The sequence below is a fragment of the Epinephelus lanceolatus genome, chromosome 5 (genome assembly GCF_041903045.1).
Source record: "Epinephelus lanceolatus isolate andai-2023 chromosome 5, ASM4190304v1, whole genome shotgun sequence".
Classification (NCBI taxonomy): domain Eukaryota; kingdom Metazoa; phylum Chordata; class Actinopteri; order Perciformes; family Serranidae; genus Epinephelus; species Epinephelus lanceolatus.
The window spans coordinates 25,159,883-25,177,152 of NC_135738.1; the positions used below are offsets into that span (position 1 = coordinate 25,159,883).

The 17,270-nt window shown below is 40.4% G+C and overlaps 1 protein-coding gene across 1 annotated transcript in view; it reads left to right on the forward strand.

The window, feature by feature from the left end:
• The window catches only part of LOC117262199 (voltage-dependent calcium channel subunit alpha-2/delta-1), an 85,906-nt gene extending 74,197 nt beyond the window's left edge, over positions 1–11,709 (forward strand). The window contains exons 32-38 of the mRNA XM_078167947.1: positions 1,429–1,581; positions 3,130–3,182; positions 3,591–3,646; positions 3,804–3,933; positions 4,629–4,741; positions 5,462–5,544; positions 9,647–11,709. Coding sequence (XP_078024073.1) covers positions 1,429–1,581; positions 3,130–3,182; positions 3,591–3,646; positions 3,804–3,933; positions 4,629–4,741; positions 5,462–5,544; positions 9,647–9,757 — 699 coding nt within the window. The 3' untranslated portion in view covers positions 9,758–11,709. The remainder of the gene's footprint in view (positions 1–1,428; positions 1,582–3,129; positions 3,183–3,590; positions 3,647–3,803; positions 3,934–4,628; positions 4,742–5,461; positions 5,545–9,646) is intronic.
• Positions 11,710–17,270: the final 5,561 nt, after the last annotated feature.

Consider the following 17,270-nt stretch of genomic DNA (forward strand, 5'->3'; position numbering starts at 1 on the left):
ATGGTCTTCAAGCATTTGAATAAGCACCCTCCGATCTCTTCTTCTCATCTTGTGATACATTTAGTGTCCACAGGGATGTATAATTTTTTTGACTGTCTTATGTGCCTCAGCCCTTCACTTCTCTTTGTCTGCTCCTGATGATTGCTCATTCACCAGGTGTTGAGCTACTCCTGAAACTACAGAGTTCTGACTATAATCATAGGATTACAAATAATCTTCATTTTATGTTACACATGATTTGCCTTTAAAACTTGGTTCACCTGGAAATTCTAACTACTGTTGCACTGTTACTGGAGAGTACCGCCACTTCCACCACCTATTCAGACTGCGTTATCAGAGGGTGAAAGGGCATGGCATTAGAAGCAAAGTGGAAGAGTGACAGGTTGACTGCCATCTGTTTACTTGAGCTACCCCAGAGCGGTTGAATGGCTCATCCTGATTGGCTGAGCACGTAAATGCACATTTTCAGCGCACTGATGCGCAGCTGTGAATGGCAAAGACCTGTCAGAGGAGATAGTTCACAGCTGTATGTTGTGTTTGTACCAAAAAACCCCCAAAAAAACCAAACTTTTTTTTCCCCTTCCTTTACCTCTGGAGGCACAGCCCGGAGTTTTTCGACTAACGGAAGTGTAGGGGCCTCGGCGATCGCTCATGCCCTTCACTTCTGGCGGTGCCCCCAGAGAATCGCCGTGTTGTTTACAAATACTTCGGGTAGAAAACCAGCAGAGTTTAGCTATATATCACATTTTTCACATCACTTTATCACCGTGTAGACTAATCTGATGTTTGTAAAGTCTATAATCACAATGATTGAACAAACGTTTTCTGTGCGCACGTTTTGTAAATAATAACATGGTTATTGTAGATTAGCTGGGCTAACCGTTAGCTAGTAACATTAGCCATTAGCGGTGTCTGTAATAACCATAGACTGTATAAAAATAAGGTAATAACTCAATAAACGGTCCGTGAATAAAATATTTTTTCCAGCGGATATCTTGAGCTAGCAAAGCAGTTTTGTGTTGCTATGTGTGGTATTTATTCAGTTATGGGAAATCACAATGTCTAGAAAGCATTAGTGGCTGCAGCTGACAGGGACAGTTAGCAAAGCTAACATCAGGACGTCATCTGTTAAAAGCCTCCCGTGGTTGGATACGACATGAAACTACTCCAGTTAGCTCAATCATGTTGTAACTCAGACATCTGCTGGAAAAAAAATTTTTTTTCACGTTGACGAGACAGCGTTTTGGGTGGAGCGGTCGCTATGGATGCGGAACTTGCTGTTTCTGTAGGTACACATTTCCTGGATACACCTGCACGTCTACAATGTAAATTGCAGAATCTGTCTTGAGAGATTATGTTTGTACAAGCAGAGTCTTACACTACACTTTTATTGACTGTATTTGTGTGTGTGTGTGTGAACTCGTCTAGATAGGTCAGTTCTTTGGCGAGGTGGATCCCGTGCTGATGATCAACCTGGTCAACACCTCCCTGTACTCCTTCAACAAGACCTATGACTACCAGTCAGTCTGTGACCCAGAAAAAGACAGCAAGGCTGCAGCAGGACCCCGCTCCGTCTTTGTGGTTAGATACTCACTCACACGAGCTGTCAGTCAGCAGTCACGCTCTTAGCTAATTACAGTGTACACATCTATGCATTTACAGCCTTATTTTGACATGCTGCTAGGGACTGTTTGTTGATACAAAACTATAGTGATTCTTGATCATACTAATATAAAAGCCGATGCTACTTGCACCCAGGTGTCCGTAGCCAAGATTGCCATGTAGACCTGAGGTGTATACTCCCACTATTCAGCTATTCTGATAAAGTGTATGTATAAAGTGTGCATTCACCAGCTTAATACATCCCAAAAACTGGAAATAATATGTCAGCGAAGTCAACACTGACTCACACAGGACTCAAACCCCAGTCTCCTTTGTAAAAGCTCTGTGCTTGACCAATTCACCCATAACATTTTAATCCCTCCATGGACTGTGTTGCTATTTTTGCTTCGTCACCTGACTTTCAAAAAGTACATTTGTGAATTTTCTCACATACATTTACCACTTTATTCTCATAAATATCTAAGGTTTTGGCTAGTACTAGACCTTACTATGACCTCTTTGCCCTTATCCTTACCAAGCGGCAAACTCCCAGGCTGAAAAATAAAAGACAGTGCGGAAGTGCCAGAAACTGCAGTTCATCGAGCGGCCACTTGAGGCTGGCTCCAAAACAGAGTCAATCCTAATAGACGCTCATGTTAAAATGCCCAACTGTACAGTAGAAATAAACATGTTTAGAGCCTGGTGCAAAACAGTTTTGATTTCTATAGCTAATTTAAACATTTATGACAGCTGTATGGGTGGTGACGTTTTTTATAATTCACTCATTTACATTTTATCAAGTCCCAAAGTTACGCATATTGAAGGGTTGGGCCAATTGAGTAACAGGCTGTCTGTGAGGCGTCGCTACAGCCTATGAGTCAGATCCACCTCTTAATCATCCATAGCTGCGCCCTCTCATCCAAATATGGTCACTTCTGGCTCCAAGAAACAAGATGGTGACGGCCAACATGCCAAACTAAAGGCTTCAAAACAGCAGTCCACAAACCAATGGGTGACATCACAGTAGCAATTATTTTATACAGTCTATGATCCTAAAACACCTGACTCTGATGCGTCAACAGGACAAGCACTGATATAAAACAGCCAAATGAAAAAATACAGTGGCTGTTTCAACATGCCAAAGTTCATAGGCCACTTACTCTGTGAGGTGTCTCAGTTTTGACTTGTGTTCCTGTTCCTTTAATGGAGATCCACAGTACCCTCGTGAGGCAGGGAAAAAGTTGAATGACGTTTACTGAGAACACACAAAAAAAAAGAAAACAAAATGGCAGGCCAAGTCCTTCCAAAATAACATCCTGTATAGTCCACTACCGACTTGATGTCCTGTTTCTATATATCCAGAATATATACATAAACGGTTGTGCAAATTTAAATAATATCAGATTTATGTAAGAAATATGTGCTTAAGTGGCTCTTACACATAACTAAATAGTTTTTCTTCTTCATCCTTACCTGCTTTATTTTGGAATTTACTCTGCATGACTTTCTTTTCCTGTCGTCCTCCAGCCTACCATTGCAGACCTACTCAGTATTGGCTGGTGGGCCTCCAGTGCTGCCTGGTGAGTGCACAGGTTGTGTTTGTGTTTCTGTGATTTGTTTCTTTCCACCTTCTGTGTTTGTGTGCGTGTTAGAGTGGGAGTACATTTGTACTGTAGGGTAGGAGTTTGTATGGGAGAGGGCTTGTATGTTGCTGAGGGATGAAGCTGGCTACGTCAGTGTAGGACAAGGGCAGTTACACAACATTACACTGCACCGCAATCTGTATGACTGTCCAACTGCAATATAACCAGCTTTTAAAATGGTATGAGTGATACTTCCCTTGACATTTACATCAGCCGTGACTCTGGTGTTGAACAGATGTGTGGCTGTTATTAAACAGTGTTTGGTTGTTAAATGTAAATAAGTTAAAGATGGTGTCTTGACTCATCCGTGTGACTCACTTTGTTTTTTTCATTCTCCGCGCCCAGGTCGATACTCCAGCAGCTCTTCTTTAGTCTCATGTTCCCCGACCTTCTAGAAGCAGGTGAGCAACAAAAGCTGTGTTTGTGTAAAATGTGACTGTCAGCGTTGTGTAGATGAGATATTTGGCAACTGATCTTCATTTGCGATACTCTAATCCCCTCCGCTTTCTCACTAATCCTTCCCAGTGTTTTTCTTTATTAAACCTGCCTCGTTTCCAGCGGAGTCAGCAGATGATGACATACCAGATGCCATGTTTAAGGAAAGCTGCATCACAGAGCAGACTCAGTACTTCTTTGACAATGATGAAAGATCCTACTCAGGTGTCCTGGACTGTGGAAACTGCTCCAGGTATGTGGGTGTTTTCGTCATGTGTGTACAAATCTGCATGTGCTCCGATGTTCATTCTGCAAAAGATTGATCTCTTGCTCTATCTTCTTCCTGGACATCCTTCTGTTTAATGGTCTGCAGGGATGAGTCTAGGATGGTGTTAGTTTCCTGGTCTCTCTCTCTCTCTCTCTCTCTGTTTTCCAGCCTGATTTCAGGCAGCTGTTTTCTGATGAGTTCTGATCACACGCAGATTACCTTGATCTGTCAGTGACCGGAATTGCAGAGGGAAGCACAAAAGCTCTTTTATCTGTTTTCTTCCTTCGCTCTCTGGCGATACTTCAAACTGGCTAATACACACATTCGCGGACCACTGCACATCCACTTTGCTCTCACTTCCTTTTTTTGTCAATTTGGGCTGTCGGAGGGGGTTAAATATGGCTGTAATTACTGGGTGTTATGAGTTCCACGTGTCTGGTGCTTTACCCCCCAACGTTAACGACTGTAGACACAGAAACTTCCATGACTGCCATAAAAAGGCAATCCCAAGAGGAGAGAAGAGGTATGGGTGTGTATGTGCGCAACATATGTGTGTGTATGCAGTGTAAACTCTATGCAAATGCAGTAGAGAAGTCACTGCATGTAAATTGGTGCATGATGTCCTTACACCACAGGTATATTACTGTATAAGTGTTGTATACACTGTGTGTGCTTTCTAGGATGTATCGCGCTGAGAAGCTGCCAAACACCAACCTAGTGTTCCTGATCACCGATGCCAAGGCAACGTGTTTGTCCTGTGACCCCAGGCCGCTACGACAGGCTGAACAACCCTGTATCCTTTCACTCACTCAACTCGTAAAAATCGAACACAGAATTACACTTCCTTTTTACTCTCCAGCCCCCTCCATCCATCACCCATATGACAGGGGGGGCTTTAAACTCTCAATACAAGGACACACACCTAAGGAGTTTGCAGTAGGTCCCCTCTGAGTGTTCACGGGTGAACAGTAAACCAGATGCACAGCATATGAAAGCCTGTCTCACGTTACCCCCAGATTCTTTGTTTTAATTCATCTGGGGTGCACACTGCCATCAGGATGAATTAAGGTTAAGAGCAGGAGTGTGTATGTGTATGTACAATATAAGTGTGTATATCTGTCTCTTGAATGGAGCTTCCTACTGGCTGTGTCAGTGCAGATGTCGTCAGGGGTCACCACCATGGGGTCACAACAAGGGCCTCCAGTTGCTAATAAGGACACAACTCAATGACATGCACGTGACACACACATACATGTGGCATGACATCATGATAAGGATGAATTCTGACTTCTCTTATTTTAATCTCTCTTCGATGCTTCATTAAATAGAAGATCAGCAAATATCTGGGGGAATAAATCAGGGCGTCTCCAGCCAAGGCTGATGAGTTGGAACTACACGAGGCTTTTTGGCAGACAAATTAAGAGTCAGCACATCATTTAATTGTTGCTGTTTAAAGTGGTAAATGGGTACTGTTGACGGTAAATCACTTTTTCCTGAGAGAGAGCGTGTTCAGCTGAAGGTCCAGATCCATGCGAGCTGGCTCAGAACCCCAGACACCGCAAAGGGCCGGACGTGTGTTTCGACAACAATGAAAACGTAAGACACAATCACACACGTGTCTCCGTGCAGGGAACATTGCTGGAAACAGCTCTATTTGCTCGGCTTCACAGTTGGCCTCTGTCAATTTTGTCTGGTTTTCATCAGAGTTCTGCAGAGATTCAAAGCACTGCCTGCTCTTTCCCTCTGATCCATGCTTGATTTATTCATTCAGTTAATTCTTTTTTATTCATCTGTTTATACATGTTTTTATTGTGTGAGCTTTGCATGCAATTTTCACTCTTAGTTTTATTTATCTTGCTTCATATGATCTTTTCACTCATCAACTGTCATTTTTGTTTTATCATTCTGCATTCTGATGGCTGCTGCTCCTGTCTGGTAGGATGAGCCCTTGTGTCCAATCAGCAGAGGTTCTTCATTGAGCCCCGCACCTCTCTTGTTGTTTCTGGTTCTTGTTCAGGGTCAGTGTCCTCACAAAGCGTCTTGCAGACTTATTAACCACTATGATTTTTACTGTTTTACGGGCCATTCCAATGTGCTTGGCAAGGACAAATCAGACGCTACAGTGGCTGGTTTGATGTCACTTAAATCTAAACTTTATTTTTAAAATATTTTTATGTAATATTTGCTGGGTCATTACTGGTTTAACCTATTTTACAACCAGTGGCGTAAGGTAGTTACAGTGAGCCCCAGTGCACGCTATTATGACGGGCACTAGTGCATGCTATTGTGCATATATCGTCTCGTCACATGATCAGAGACTTGATGTTAAATAATGTCAACATATTTCCCAGTCCTAATCATCATGACTCATCTGTATATAACAAAAACTACCAAAGAAAATAACAAATTATTAATTTATTTTTTTTTTCTTTTTTAAATATATATTTTTTTTAAACATTTTTTAATAGTTTATTTATAGTTATAGAATAAGCATGTAATTTTGGTATAGATACTACTGACGATTTTACAAAAAAAGAAAAATAAACATGGGTGCGTTTGCTTTTTTTCATGGTGTATATAGGAAATATTTTTTAATTTAATCAGAGTTCTTTTTCGAACACAGGCATATTTTAAAGGTGGCAGTCACTAATAAGGGCCCATACTCAACACATTGTTGGAGGGCCCACTCTCTCTGGGTCCCCTAGTGCAACCTCACTACCTACACTGTCTGACTTTACGCTCCTGTTTACAACCATTCAAGCACCACCCATCCCAGTAACATGGATTCCAGACTCTAACCAACTTAAAACATACCAATGTTATGGTTGTTTAATCACCAAGACAACACTCTCTCAACAATATGTACATTTATACATTATTTCGTTATTGTTTATATATATTTGGTAACACTTTACTTGAAGGTATCTACATAAGGGTGACATGACACTGTCATAACTATGACATGACAGGTGACATTGTTTGGGTTGTCTTGATTATGACAACTTGACATTTATTAAAGTGACATTACCAGAAGATGTCTTTGTCATGACAAGTTGACATTAAATTTGTTTTGGATGTCCTTATTATGTCAACTTGACATTAACCAGGATGACATTACCAGAAGTTGTCTTTGTATCAATCATTATGTCAACTTGTCATTAACCACGATGACATTACCAGAAGATGTCTTTGTCATGACAACTTGACATTTACAAGAAATGCACCTCTTTTTATGTTTATGACAAGTTGACATAATGATTGATACAAACACATCTTCTGGTAATGTCACTTTGATTAATGTCAAGTTGTCATAATCAAGACAACCCAAACAATGTCAACTTGTTATTAGAAAAAACGAATGACACTTAATGACAGCCGTCATAAACGTTTATGACATGTACATAATGTTCATGACAGTGTCATGTCATAGTTATGACAGTGTCACGGCCCCTATGTAGATACTTTCAAGTAAAGTGTTACCATATATTTTATTTGCATTTAGCATTTTTGTTTTTTGTACACACTATAAATAATTTGGAAGGGACACAATTCATTAGAATCAACTCTTACAAACTGCAGCAGATACATTTATTTCTTTGTTGCATGCCTCACTCCCTAACAGAATGCTACATCTTTCTTTGGCATCTTGCTTTTTTCCGCTGTTTTTTACCTCAACAGATGGAGAGCAGATTGAATCTTGGCAGTTAAAAGTGTTGATTAACTCTATATAATAGCATCACACAACCACTATACGATAATAGCAGCACTAAACTATGTTTAAATATATCCGCAGCAATTACACTTGTATTTAGCATTGGTAAACGCTTTGTCAACTAAATAGGTGTAAGTACCTTTGGATGCATTTTGCCTGTGTTAAAGGGTTTCAGGGAATGCAATGCAATATTCAGACTATAGATACCCTTGAAGAGATGTGATGGAAGTTCATGTATTGTACTGTTTGAAGTAAATCAGTGAAACAAAGGAGCAAGGTGGGTAACTCATGTGTGAGATCATTGCATCCTCACCCAACTTTCAACAGTTTATAAGACGTCTAAATATTTGGAAAAAATATTTCCCATATCTTTGTGAACTCAGCCTTTCATTGTGTTGTGAAGGCGTAGATCACATACATAACGGGCCACTAATTCATGTGTCTGCATTTTTGTATTGTGGCAAGGCTGTGCTGGGAAGCAAAGGGAAGGGTAGGAATGGCTGAGGAAGTAGATGAACAGAGTAAAAGTAGGCTGCGACCCTTTTCCTCTTTCCATCAGTCCCATTAGGTTTGGCTCAGCTTCTCATAGGAAGACAGTTTATGTCTAGGCCAGTCCATTTTGCCACTGGAGTAAACAGAGGAAGCTCCACGTGGCTTTCCTGCCCTTTGAATACAGACTACTCCCACCTCTTTCTCCTAGGTCTTTGGCATGCACAGATATCCTGAATACTCCCATCAAATACAAAAAAAGCCACACACTGTCACAGGCAGGGGCATGCACCTACACACACATGCACAAAAAGCAGAGTGAGGTGCGGAACACCTCTGTAACTGCAGCACAGCTTTTAAATGAAAAGTTCAAGGAAACATGTTTGTTTGCTTTCTTGCAGAGTCTCTCTCCATGGGATATTTAAAAACAGCTGGTTTGTGCATTCAGTCCTTCTCAGGCAAGTTCAGGGGTTTACTGTTGCTGGAGCCCACAGGAACAACACTCCATGATGCTTTTTTTTTTTTCTCTCAGAGTGAGGATTGGGATATATGCAGTTCACATAATTTGGTCGAAATTAATATATATTTCTAAACACTTGAAGATCCACTCATTACTAAAACTGTATGACATCCAAGAGAGACAATAAAAACTAAAGTAATTGTCTGAGTTGTCACAGGACTCTGCCTGACAAAGGTTGTAATGACCGAAACGTAGCTGCCTTGTCCCATTAAATATTTTGCAAGTTTGGCAACAGTGTGCGGGAATCTTTTTCTTTCTTGACCTGCTTAAGTTTTTTCCTACGCACCTGTTCAGGAGACTCTTCAAAGGTGTGCATGAGCCAGTTTTTTTGACTTTATAATTCTCCTTTTTTTGTCCGAGTTGTCACAGTGAAATTTAAGGTGTGCTGATTGATTTACGTTGTCAACTCGTACATTGAGTAACATAACTAGTTAACGTTCCATCTTAAAAGTTGCCAGCAGTCGGCCCAGTGAATTAACTTATTTTTTCTCAGACTCCAGCTGCTGCAAGAGGCAGCAAAACATCCTTTCATTTCATAGTTACAGTTTACTAATGTATTTAAAACTCCACAGTATGAACAGAGGTTACATGAGCCTCAAAACCAGCCAACTACACTGTCCCGGGTGACAGTCTGGAGTTTATTTGACCCGTCCACCACCCCTCCCACACACCCTGTTGGGACTTTCTCACACTTTTTTCTCCAGCAGTTGCTCGGATAAAAAAAAAAAAAAGCCAATAAACATGTTTTCTAAAATGTGTAACTGTGCCTTTAATAGCAAAGTTAGGCTTAGTTATACGATACGATGCAACACAGTAGGATATAATATGATAGAATTCCATAGGACAAGATACAATTCAATTATGAACTCATTATTATCAGTAGCAGACGTAGTAATGTTGTTGGTAGTCGTAGTTGAGCTACTGGATGTAGAAGAAGACTGTTTATCTGATTGATTTACAACTGCTTTGTCCCACAGGAAGATGACTCTGACTGTGGAGGAGGGACCTGCCTAAGCCCGTGTCTTTGGCCGATGCTTGGGCTCCAACTACTGCTGCTGTGGCTCATTACATCTTTACAACACTCATGACCCCTACACACACACTCACACACTTACACACTGATTATCATCTCATCCCACACGAGTTCAAAGGACACTCCAGTTACACCATCCGGGATGTGTGCGGAAAATCCGCAGCAAGACATCTTGTTTTCTGACGGCAGTATCAACATTTCCATTCTCCAATGCCAAAGGTTGCAAAGTCATTTTCAAAAATAGAGACACATTTACTGTGCTCGGCTGCACTCACGTCCATGATATACTCCTTAATACTCTCCTATGGTGCAAGAGTAAGAGCTAACCAAACCCTTTAATTCTGCCTCATTTGTTTCTCTGATTTATTTAGCGGAGGTTGAAGAGTCCCACTATGCCAACTGAATATCATTCAAAGACTGTATGTTCACTGACAGCGTTGATTTGTGTAGTCGTCGATATTGTTTGTTGCTTATTCTACTTATTGCGTATGAATCATTATGCTGTAATGATTGTTTATTTCCGGCAACCAGTGCAACTATGAAGAATATCCCTTTTGTTTGAGTGTTTTTTAAATGTACTGTACCTATCTATTTATCTGTTCCATTTCCTTTTTTTTGCACTCAGAATCAACTCGCATTTCGTGACTAGCTAGGTGTTGTATTGTAGCAGCATGTGCTCAGTACAGAGCTAAAGACAACACCAGTACTCTGACACCAAAGCTCCACACAGGACCACAGATACACAGAAACCTACTACAGAGAATCTGCAGGCTGGTTTATTTTAAGAGATTCCTCAGACGTGGGTGTAGATCAGTATTCAAGTTAGATAGATAGATAGATAGATAGATATCTTAGATGCCTCTCTGAGAGATAAGTGAGATCATGTGAAAATCTGCTAGGATATTACGATTTCAGATATGTTTGTACTTGGTCTGACAGCTCTGGTTGTCTTCAATTTGATGCATCAAATTCCCAGTGCCTACATAGTAGCTCAGACAGTCTGTTATCTGGATGAAACAAGGGATCAGAGTTGTATTCTCACCATGTATGCTTCTATACTAATGCTTGCTGCGGTACAGCAGAGAGGGGAGCCCTTGCAGTAATACGTCGTGAAATGGGCCAGATCTGCTGCAGTTGTACTAATTTATTTGGCCCCGACAGCAGCAGAAACAACCCGTGATTTTGATTATGGGAGAGGAATATCGTTTTCCTTCATGGTCAAAACAAACCTAAACCAGACTTGAGTTTTGCGTTCCAGCACCTCTCTTTATTAGTCCTGTTTCTGTTCCCTTTCTGGATCACCAGACTCAGGAGCCAAGATGACTTGTGAATGAGATCAGCATATCAAAATGACTGTTTCTTTGTTTTCTTCTCCTTGCTGTTCTCCTCCTTATGCTTGTTTCCTCTTTGTTTTTTGCTCTATAAGTGCTGTGAAGCAGACGCTGAGGGCTCAGTGTCGAAACGCTGCAATGTCATGGGATGAGCTTGTTCTGTGTTTGAACGCTGTCTATGCCTACGGTCAGCATCAGGGCCTGCTGGAGAGAACTTTGCGAGTACACTACTACCAGTGGTAATTTTGCATTGCCTTACATTACCATAAGTCATGAAGATCACACTTAGGTATTTAAGTTTTCCTTTTTTTTTTTTTTTTTTAGCTATTTGAACAATTAAAGTTCTCTCCAACTAGCCTTCATGCTGACCTTGTTGAGTGTTCAGGTTATGCCTGTCTATCAAAGTCGCGTGTTGACTTGTGTTTTACCCCGGGGGTGTCTATGTGCAGGCATGTGCGTGTCCCTCCGATATCTGATTGTGCTTTAATACTGTACATGAATTACTCTTTTGTGGAACTTGACTAGCCTGAATAAATTTTGTATACATTTGTACACTAATACTATTTACTGTATAAAAGAGAAAATGAAAGAGAAGAAAAAATGTTTATAATATGGTGTTAATTATTGTGCAAATATAATATATTCACAATAAAAGTGTTGTATTGTTATGACCCGATGTGCTTCTTTTTTATTGTCACATCTGGCGGGGTGCTTTGGCTCCGCGAGGAGAAGACCAAACATGTCATACTTCCTGGAAAAAGAGACAGCTGCTGAAAAAGGGAAACGCATCCGCATCTGTGTTTCACTGTCTCTGTCTGTGTGTGAGGCACATGTCGGTGATTGCTGCTTTGTCAAATCACCCTCTGCAGATAATTTCTAAACTACTTAGCAATGTCAAATAATTTTAAGAAACTAGGATAAAGAAATAATTCAACACCAGACTGAAAAACAATGTTTCACTGACCTCTCTGGTTGAAAGTCTCAAGTCTGTTTTATCTCTGACAGAGCGTGACTGATGGGTGAGATTGGTCGCTGGGTGTAGTCAGAACAGTGCTATGTTGCACTTGTAATTACGGCCAACAAACAGTGATGTAATGGTGTACAAAACAAGATTTTCAGTGGCTGTTAAAGGCGGCCTATTACGCTTTTAATTATTTTCTGTCATGTATATAACGTTACAGTGTCAATTGCTCATATGAAACTTGGCCAAAGTTTCAAATAATTAGGTAAACTTGTGTAAAAGTCTCTGTGATGGAATACCTCAAGCTCTACTATACTATTTCCAACTGTTTTTTTTGCACTTTTGAGACGAGCTTATGTCATCTTGTGACAAAATTCTTTTTTTTTTTTATAGACCCTTCTAAGGACGATGTCACAATGAGGTCATTTTATTAGCTGGAGGCAAAACTTGACTCACCACCACATGGCTGTAGGCTGCACAGGAGTCTTAAAATGTCATCTTGTTTTGTTATTGGATGCCAGAATAGGAGAAGGACTGCCCCTCAACAAAAACAAAGACATTTCTGGTTAAATGAGACGAAAGGACTGCACCGAGGCGATCATTAAAAATCCTAATGTGTGCAGAGCACACTATATCAGGTTAGGGAAAGGGTTGTTGTAATGTTATGTGTATTAAGGGTTATCATGTCCACCTAATCAGAAACTGGGGAGGTATTGAAAGGAATACTGGATTTCTCCATAATGCTAACACTGTGGGCACTTCTCAGACAAAGTGCCTACAGTGCGGTGCTCTGGAAAACTGAACAGTACATTTTGAGAGTACTCTGAATTTAAAAATGGTCCAGTTTGTGCCAGAGTGTGTTACAGCACTCAGAATGAGTATTTCTGAATGCACCACCAGAATCATCTTCTTCCATCGTCTAAAAAAAGCCGACAGAACTTGTTAGCTTCAGCTAACTGATGTCTGTGGAGAGTTGTTTTGCCTCCAGCTAAGCCTTGCCCACCAAAAAAAATGTCATACTGTTACACTCAAAGGGTCTACATATATATTTTTTGGAATGGGGGGGCATTTTTGCCTTTGGTAGTATTGATAGTTTGACGATAGTATAGCTAAAGATAGACAGGAAACATGAGATGGGGGGATGACACACAGTAAAAGGCCACGGGCTGGAATCAAACCCAGGCCGCTGCAAAGGACTCAGCCTATATGGGGCACACACTCTGTCAGTGAGCTAGAGGCAACCCTTATGATACATTTTTTTATATGTTCAGCTGTTCCGGGCATACAACTGCAAGTGTTTACGTTACATACAATGCTACATGTAGCTACATGCTAATGTCAGGGAAACATGTAATCTTGGTTGCTGATGTTGTTAATCGTTAATCCCTGATTTCAAATGATGTTCGTGTTGGAACATATCTGGTTCTGAAGATTTAAGTGTCGCTCACAGTCATTGCCCATCAGCAGTGATGGTGCAGAGACACTAAGAGCACAGGTGCTGACCAATCAAAGCAGATCAGGCTTAAAGACATAGGCGCTAAATTGGAGCATTTTAGACAGAGCACGATAACAGGTGTTCAGTGCAGACAGTATGGAAAAACAATGTTCTTATAGAAATCCAAAATACAAGTTAAGTATTCATATACTTAATGTGCTAACAGCTGAAGGCTAGTTAAATTAAATGGCGGCATCAAAAAAGCTCAACCTTACATAATAAAAAAAATATTAAAATATATTTATTTATTTGATCTTACTTAATAAAGTTGTTTATTTCAGCATAAAAACACACTTGGTAGAGATCATCAATTTTAAGCAGAAATGACCGACCCAGAAATTACCTAATTGCTCTTTTGAAAAAAAAAAAAAAAGGAAAAAAAAAAATTGCATGAATTAGTTATTTCCTGTTTACTGAGTTCTTCCTCCTCCATCCCCGAGTACAAAGCGATACAAACCCAGACACACACACACACACACACACGTGCATTTCCACATGAACACCACATTGAACAGGACGACAGAAGCTCCCTCCAAATGAAAAGCTTGACCGTATGCATAATGACACAGGATGGCAGAGTGTGTCCCCATGAGCTCCGACTGAGGTCTTATATCTGTGTTTCTAATTTTATGACGCTTCTGCCAACATTACTGACACAGACAGCTCAGCCATCTCCTGCCCAGAGCTGCAGCAGAAAGCCAGATGCTAACACCAGCGTTACAAAGTAGTTGTAAATTACAAACGCTTCACTTGATGGTATTTGTGTTTATCTGATGGTAATCTAGGAATCAATACGGCCACAGTTTGGAGCGGAGAAGTATAAAGGCGTTTGTTTTTCTTGGAGATGTGTCGGACTGGGAGGTCTCTGTATGTGTGCTATACAGCGATATGTAGAAGGGAGGTTGTAACAGGATACTCTTGTAAATGGGGACGAGGTCGTAGCCTTTAACATGCCTGGCTTAAGAAGTTACAGACGCAGGGAAAGCAGGGACAAGCTCGACATCTCTTTTCAATTTGTAATTTGTAACTCTTCAAATCAAAAACCCACAATAAGAGAGTGAATCAACGGATGTTTTTTGCTGTTGATTTCTTAGAACTTGTGTCTGTTTATTTGTGGCTCTCGGCATGGATCCTTTTCATTGTGACAACTTCCCAACTTCACTGCTGACATATGGTATCAAAGTGACTGTGCTAATCACTGCTTAACTGAGTCAATTCTGTACATGCAGCAACTTCCCTTTCTCTCTGTTCTACCTCTTATTTTTTCCTTTATTGGATAGTTGATAGTCTAATGTGACCAGAGTCGTGGTAAGAGAGCAAATGGGGATGAAATGCAACAGAGCTTGCAGGCCAGAATCAAACCGTGGGATCGCAGTTATGGCATGAGTCTTAGACCGCTGGCCAAACACAAAACAAGTCCATATTTTTACCATGGTATTTAAACTGTTTGTTTGGAGAGAAAATAGAGTTGAGCATTAAAATAGTGACCTTATCTGTCTGTAAAAGTCTTTATTTTCTGATTTAACTTTGGCCCACTGTACTTTAGTGTAGTAAATATGTGCACATGTGGATTTACAATTCAAAGATGATTATAATGCACACTTGTTCAAATAAATGGTTTCGAAAGCTGGGGCAAATTGGGGGATTTGTTTAAATCTTCCCTGATCAGAAAACTTCATTCTGACTTGTTCTTTTCCATAAAGATGTTGATGCAATTGTTCTGGTATTGTTATGATGTCAAACAGAACAATGATTCATACAACAGACATATTTTAATTTGAGTAATGGGTATTTTCCTTTCATTTTTCCCCCTTCATTACCAAATACCCTCTTCTCAAGAATAGTTTTGCTGTTTTCTACCCATCAGCTCTTCCTTTTTACCCGCTGATTCAACACAGATATTTCTGCAGAACACCAGCAGTGTTTGGTTCCTTAAGAAAGGGCCATTTCAGAGCTGAGACTGCATGACTCACCGGTGGTTACGTTAAAGTCGGAGAGTGCCTTTTTGAGTTTGTTCCACTAATTGCAGGAAGTGACACATGAGATTGATGCTGCATCAACAACATGACCCGTGACTGGAGCTCCAAGGATCAGCATGTCATTAGTAAGCCCCTCTAAAGTTCATTTGATAGTAATACAACATCCATTTGCGTAGAGTTCTACCAGCGAATGCTATTTTTGGAAGCGTTTTGCGGCTCAATGACACTCTGATTGTACCATTAGCATTAAATTTAGTCTCAACACTCTCAGCAGGCTCTGGGTCATGACACCCCCGGGGCAATCAACCCAAGTCAGAATAAACTTCCCTCAATCTGGCAGCTATAATGTGGTTTACATTAGCTGAGAGATTTTTAATTGGCACCATTTGTTTTTTTCTAATACTGAAAAAGAGTACACTTCCTGTAAGCAGCAACTGAAAGGTCACAGTTTTTCCATCACAATAAAACACAACGGGGAAAGGGCATCAGGGTCACTAAGGTTCTGCAGCCCTGACATCCCATAAAAAAGCTAAACTTATCCATTACTGTGCATTGAAGTCCTCTAGTATTGTCAGTGACTTCTACCTGACTTATGCTGGGTGTTTTCCTGTATGAGACAAACTCTTTCTCCCCAGACTTGGATCAAACAGTGTCTGCAGATAAATCTTAATGTTTTTACTAACTATTATGGAACTCCAAATGGGTTTTGTTTGCCGCAAAAGGAAAATACAGATAGCGTCAATTAAGTTCTTAATCACAGAAAAGGATCCTAAATAGGCTTCAGATATTTTCCTGCAATTGTTCAAAATTTTTGGCACCTGTTCTTACAAACCTCCACATTATTTGGCAACAACGTAAGCCAAAGAAAACCTTAAAATATATTTGCAAAATGGGGAGGGAGAGAAAGACTGGTGTTAGACAAACTGAGGTTGGAAAGAACACCAAACGCACACTTGGCATGGATTATCAGGAAATGCCAAGGGCTTTTCCAAACCCATAAACATGACCACACACTTGTCTGTTCTCACTACCTTGGTTTCTCTTTTTTCTCTCTTCTCCTCTTCTCTCAGATTGTAAGCATGCTTTGCGTGCGTCTGAGTGTGTGCGCTCGAAGTGATTGGCAGGCATAACACTGGAAAACTCTGTCCAGGTGAACAGTCTCAACGGGACACATTCCATTCCAGCGCAGATTGGAGATTGATTTGTGGATTTTCTCTGTGTTTAGAGTGGGGCCTAACATACATTAACTGGTAACATGAGGTGTTAGATTTGCAGGGGGCACGCACATCCACCAAGGTTAAAGGGTATATGTCACTCTCTATGGGCTCAGGTATTTTGTTAAGTCTCTTTATTAGTACTTTTTGTGTGTACATTACATTCAAACTGTAAGGTGTTTTAAACATACCATAGTAGCGCTATGTAGTAATGCTCTTACAACTGGGTTACTGTGTTGTTTGTATTGTGCGCACACTTGAGGATGCATACTTTTTTTAATGTGTCACATTCCATGGATAACAATAGTGCTTCAGATAGCTTATGTTCCATTCAGTACAACACAAACCTATAGTATCAGGATAAGTACTGGACCCAATGCACTTCTCAGATTCTAAAAATAATATAAACCAGGATAGCACACACTGTACATCTACAGCAATGATGTTTTTATATGTCATAAAAACGTGTAAACTTCAAAGTAATCCATTGTTATTGGTCAAAAGTGTCAACAAAGGTATATTTTCACAATGCCCATTGTTAAGTTTTCAGAAGAGGTTCGATTTTCTGCGTTTTTTGCATCCAGTGAA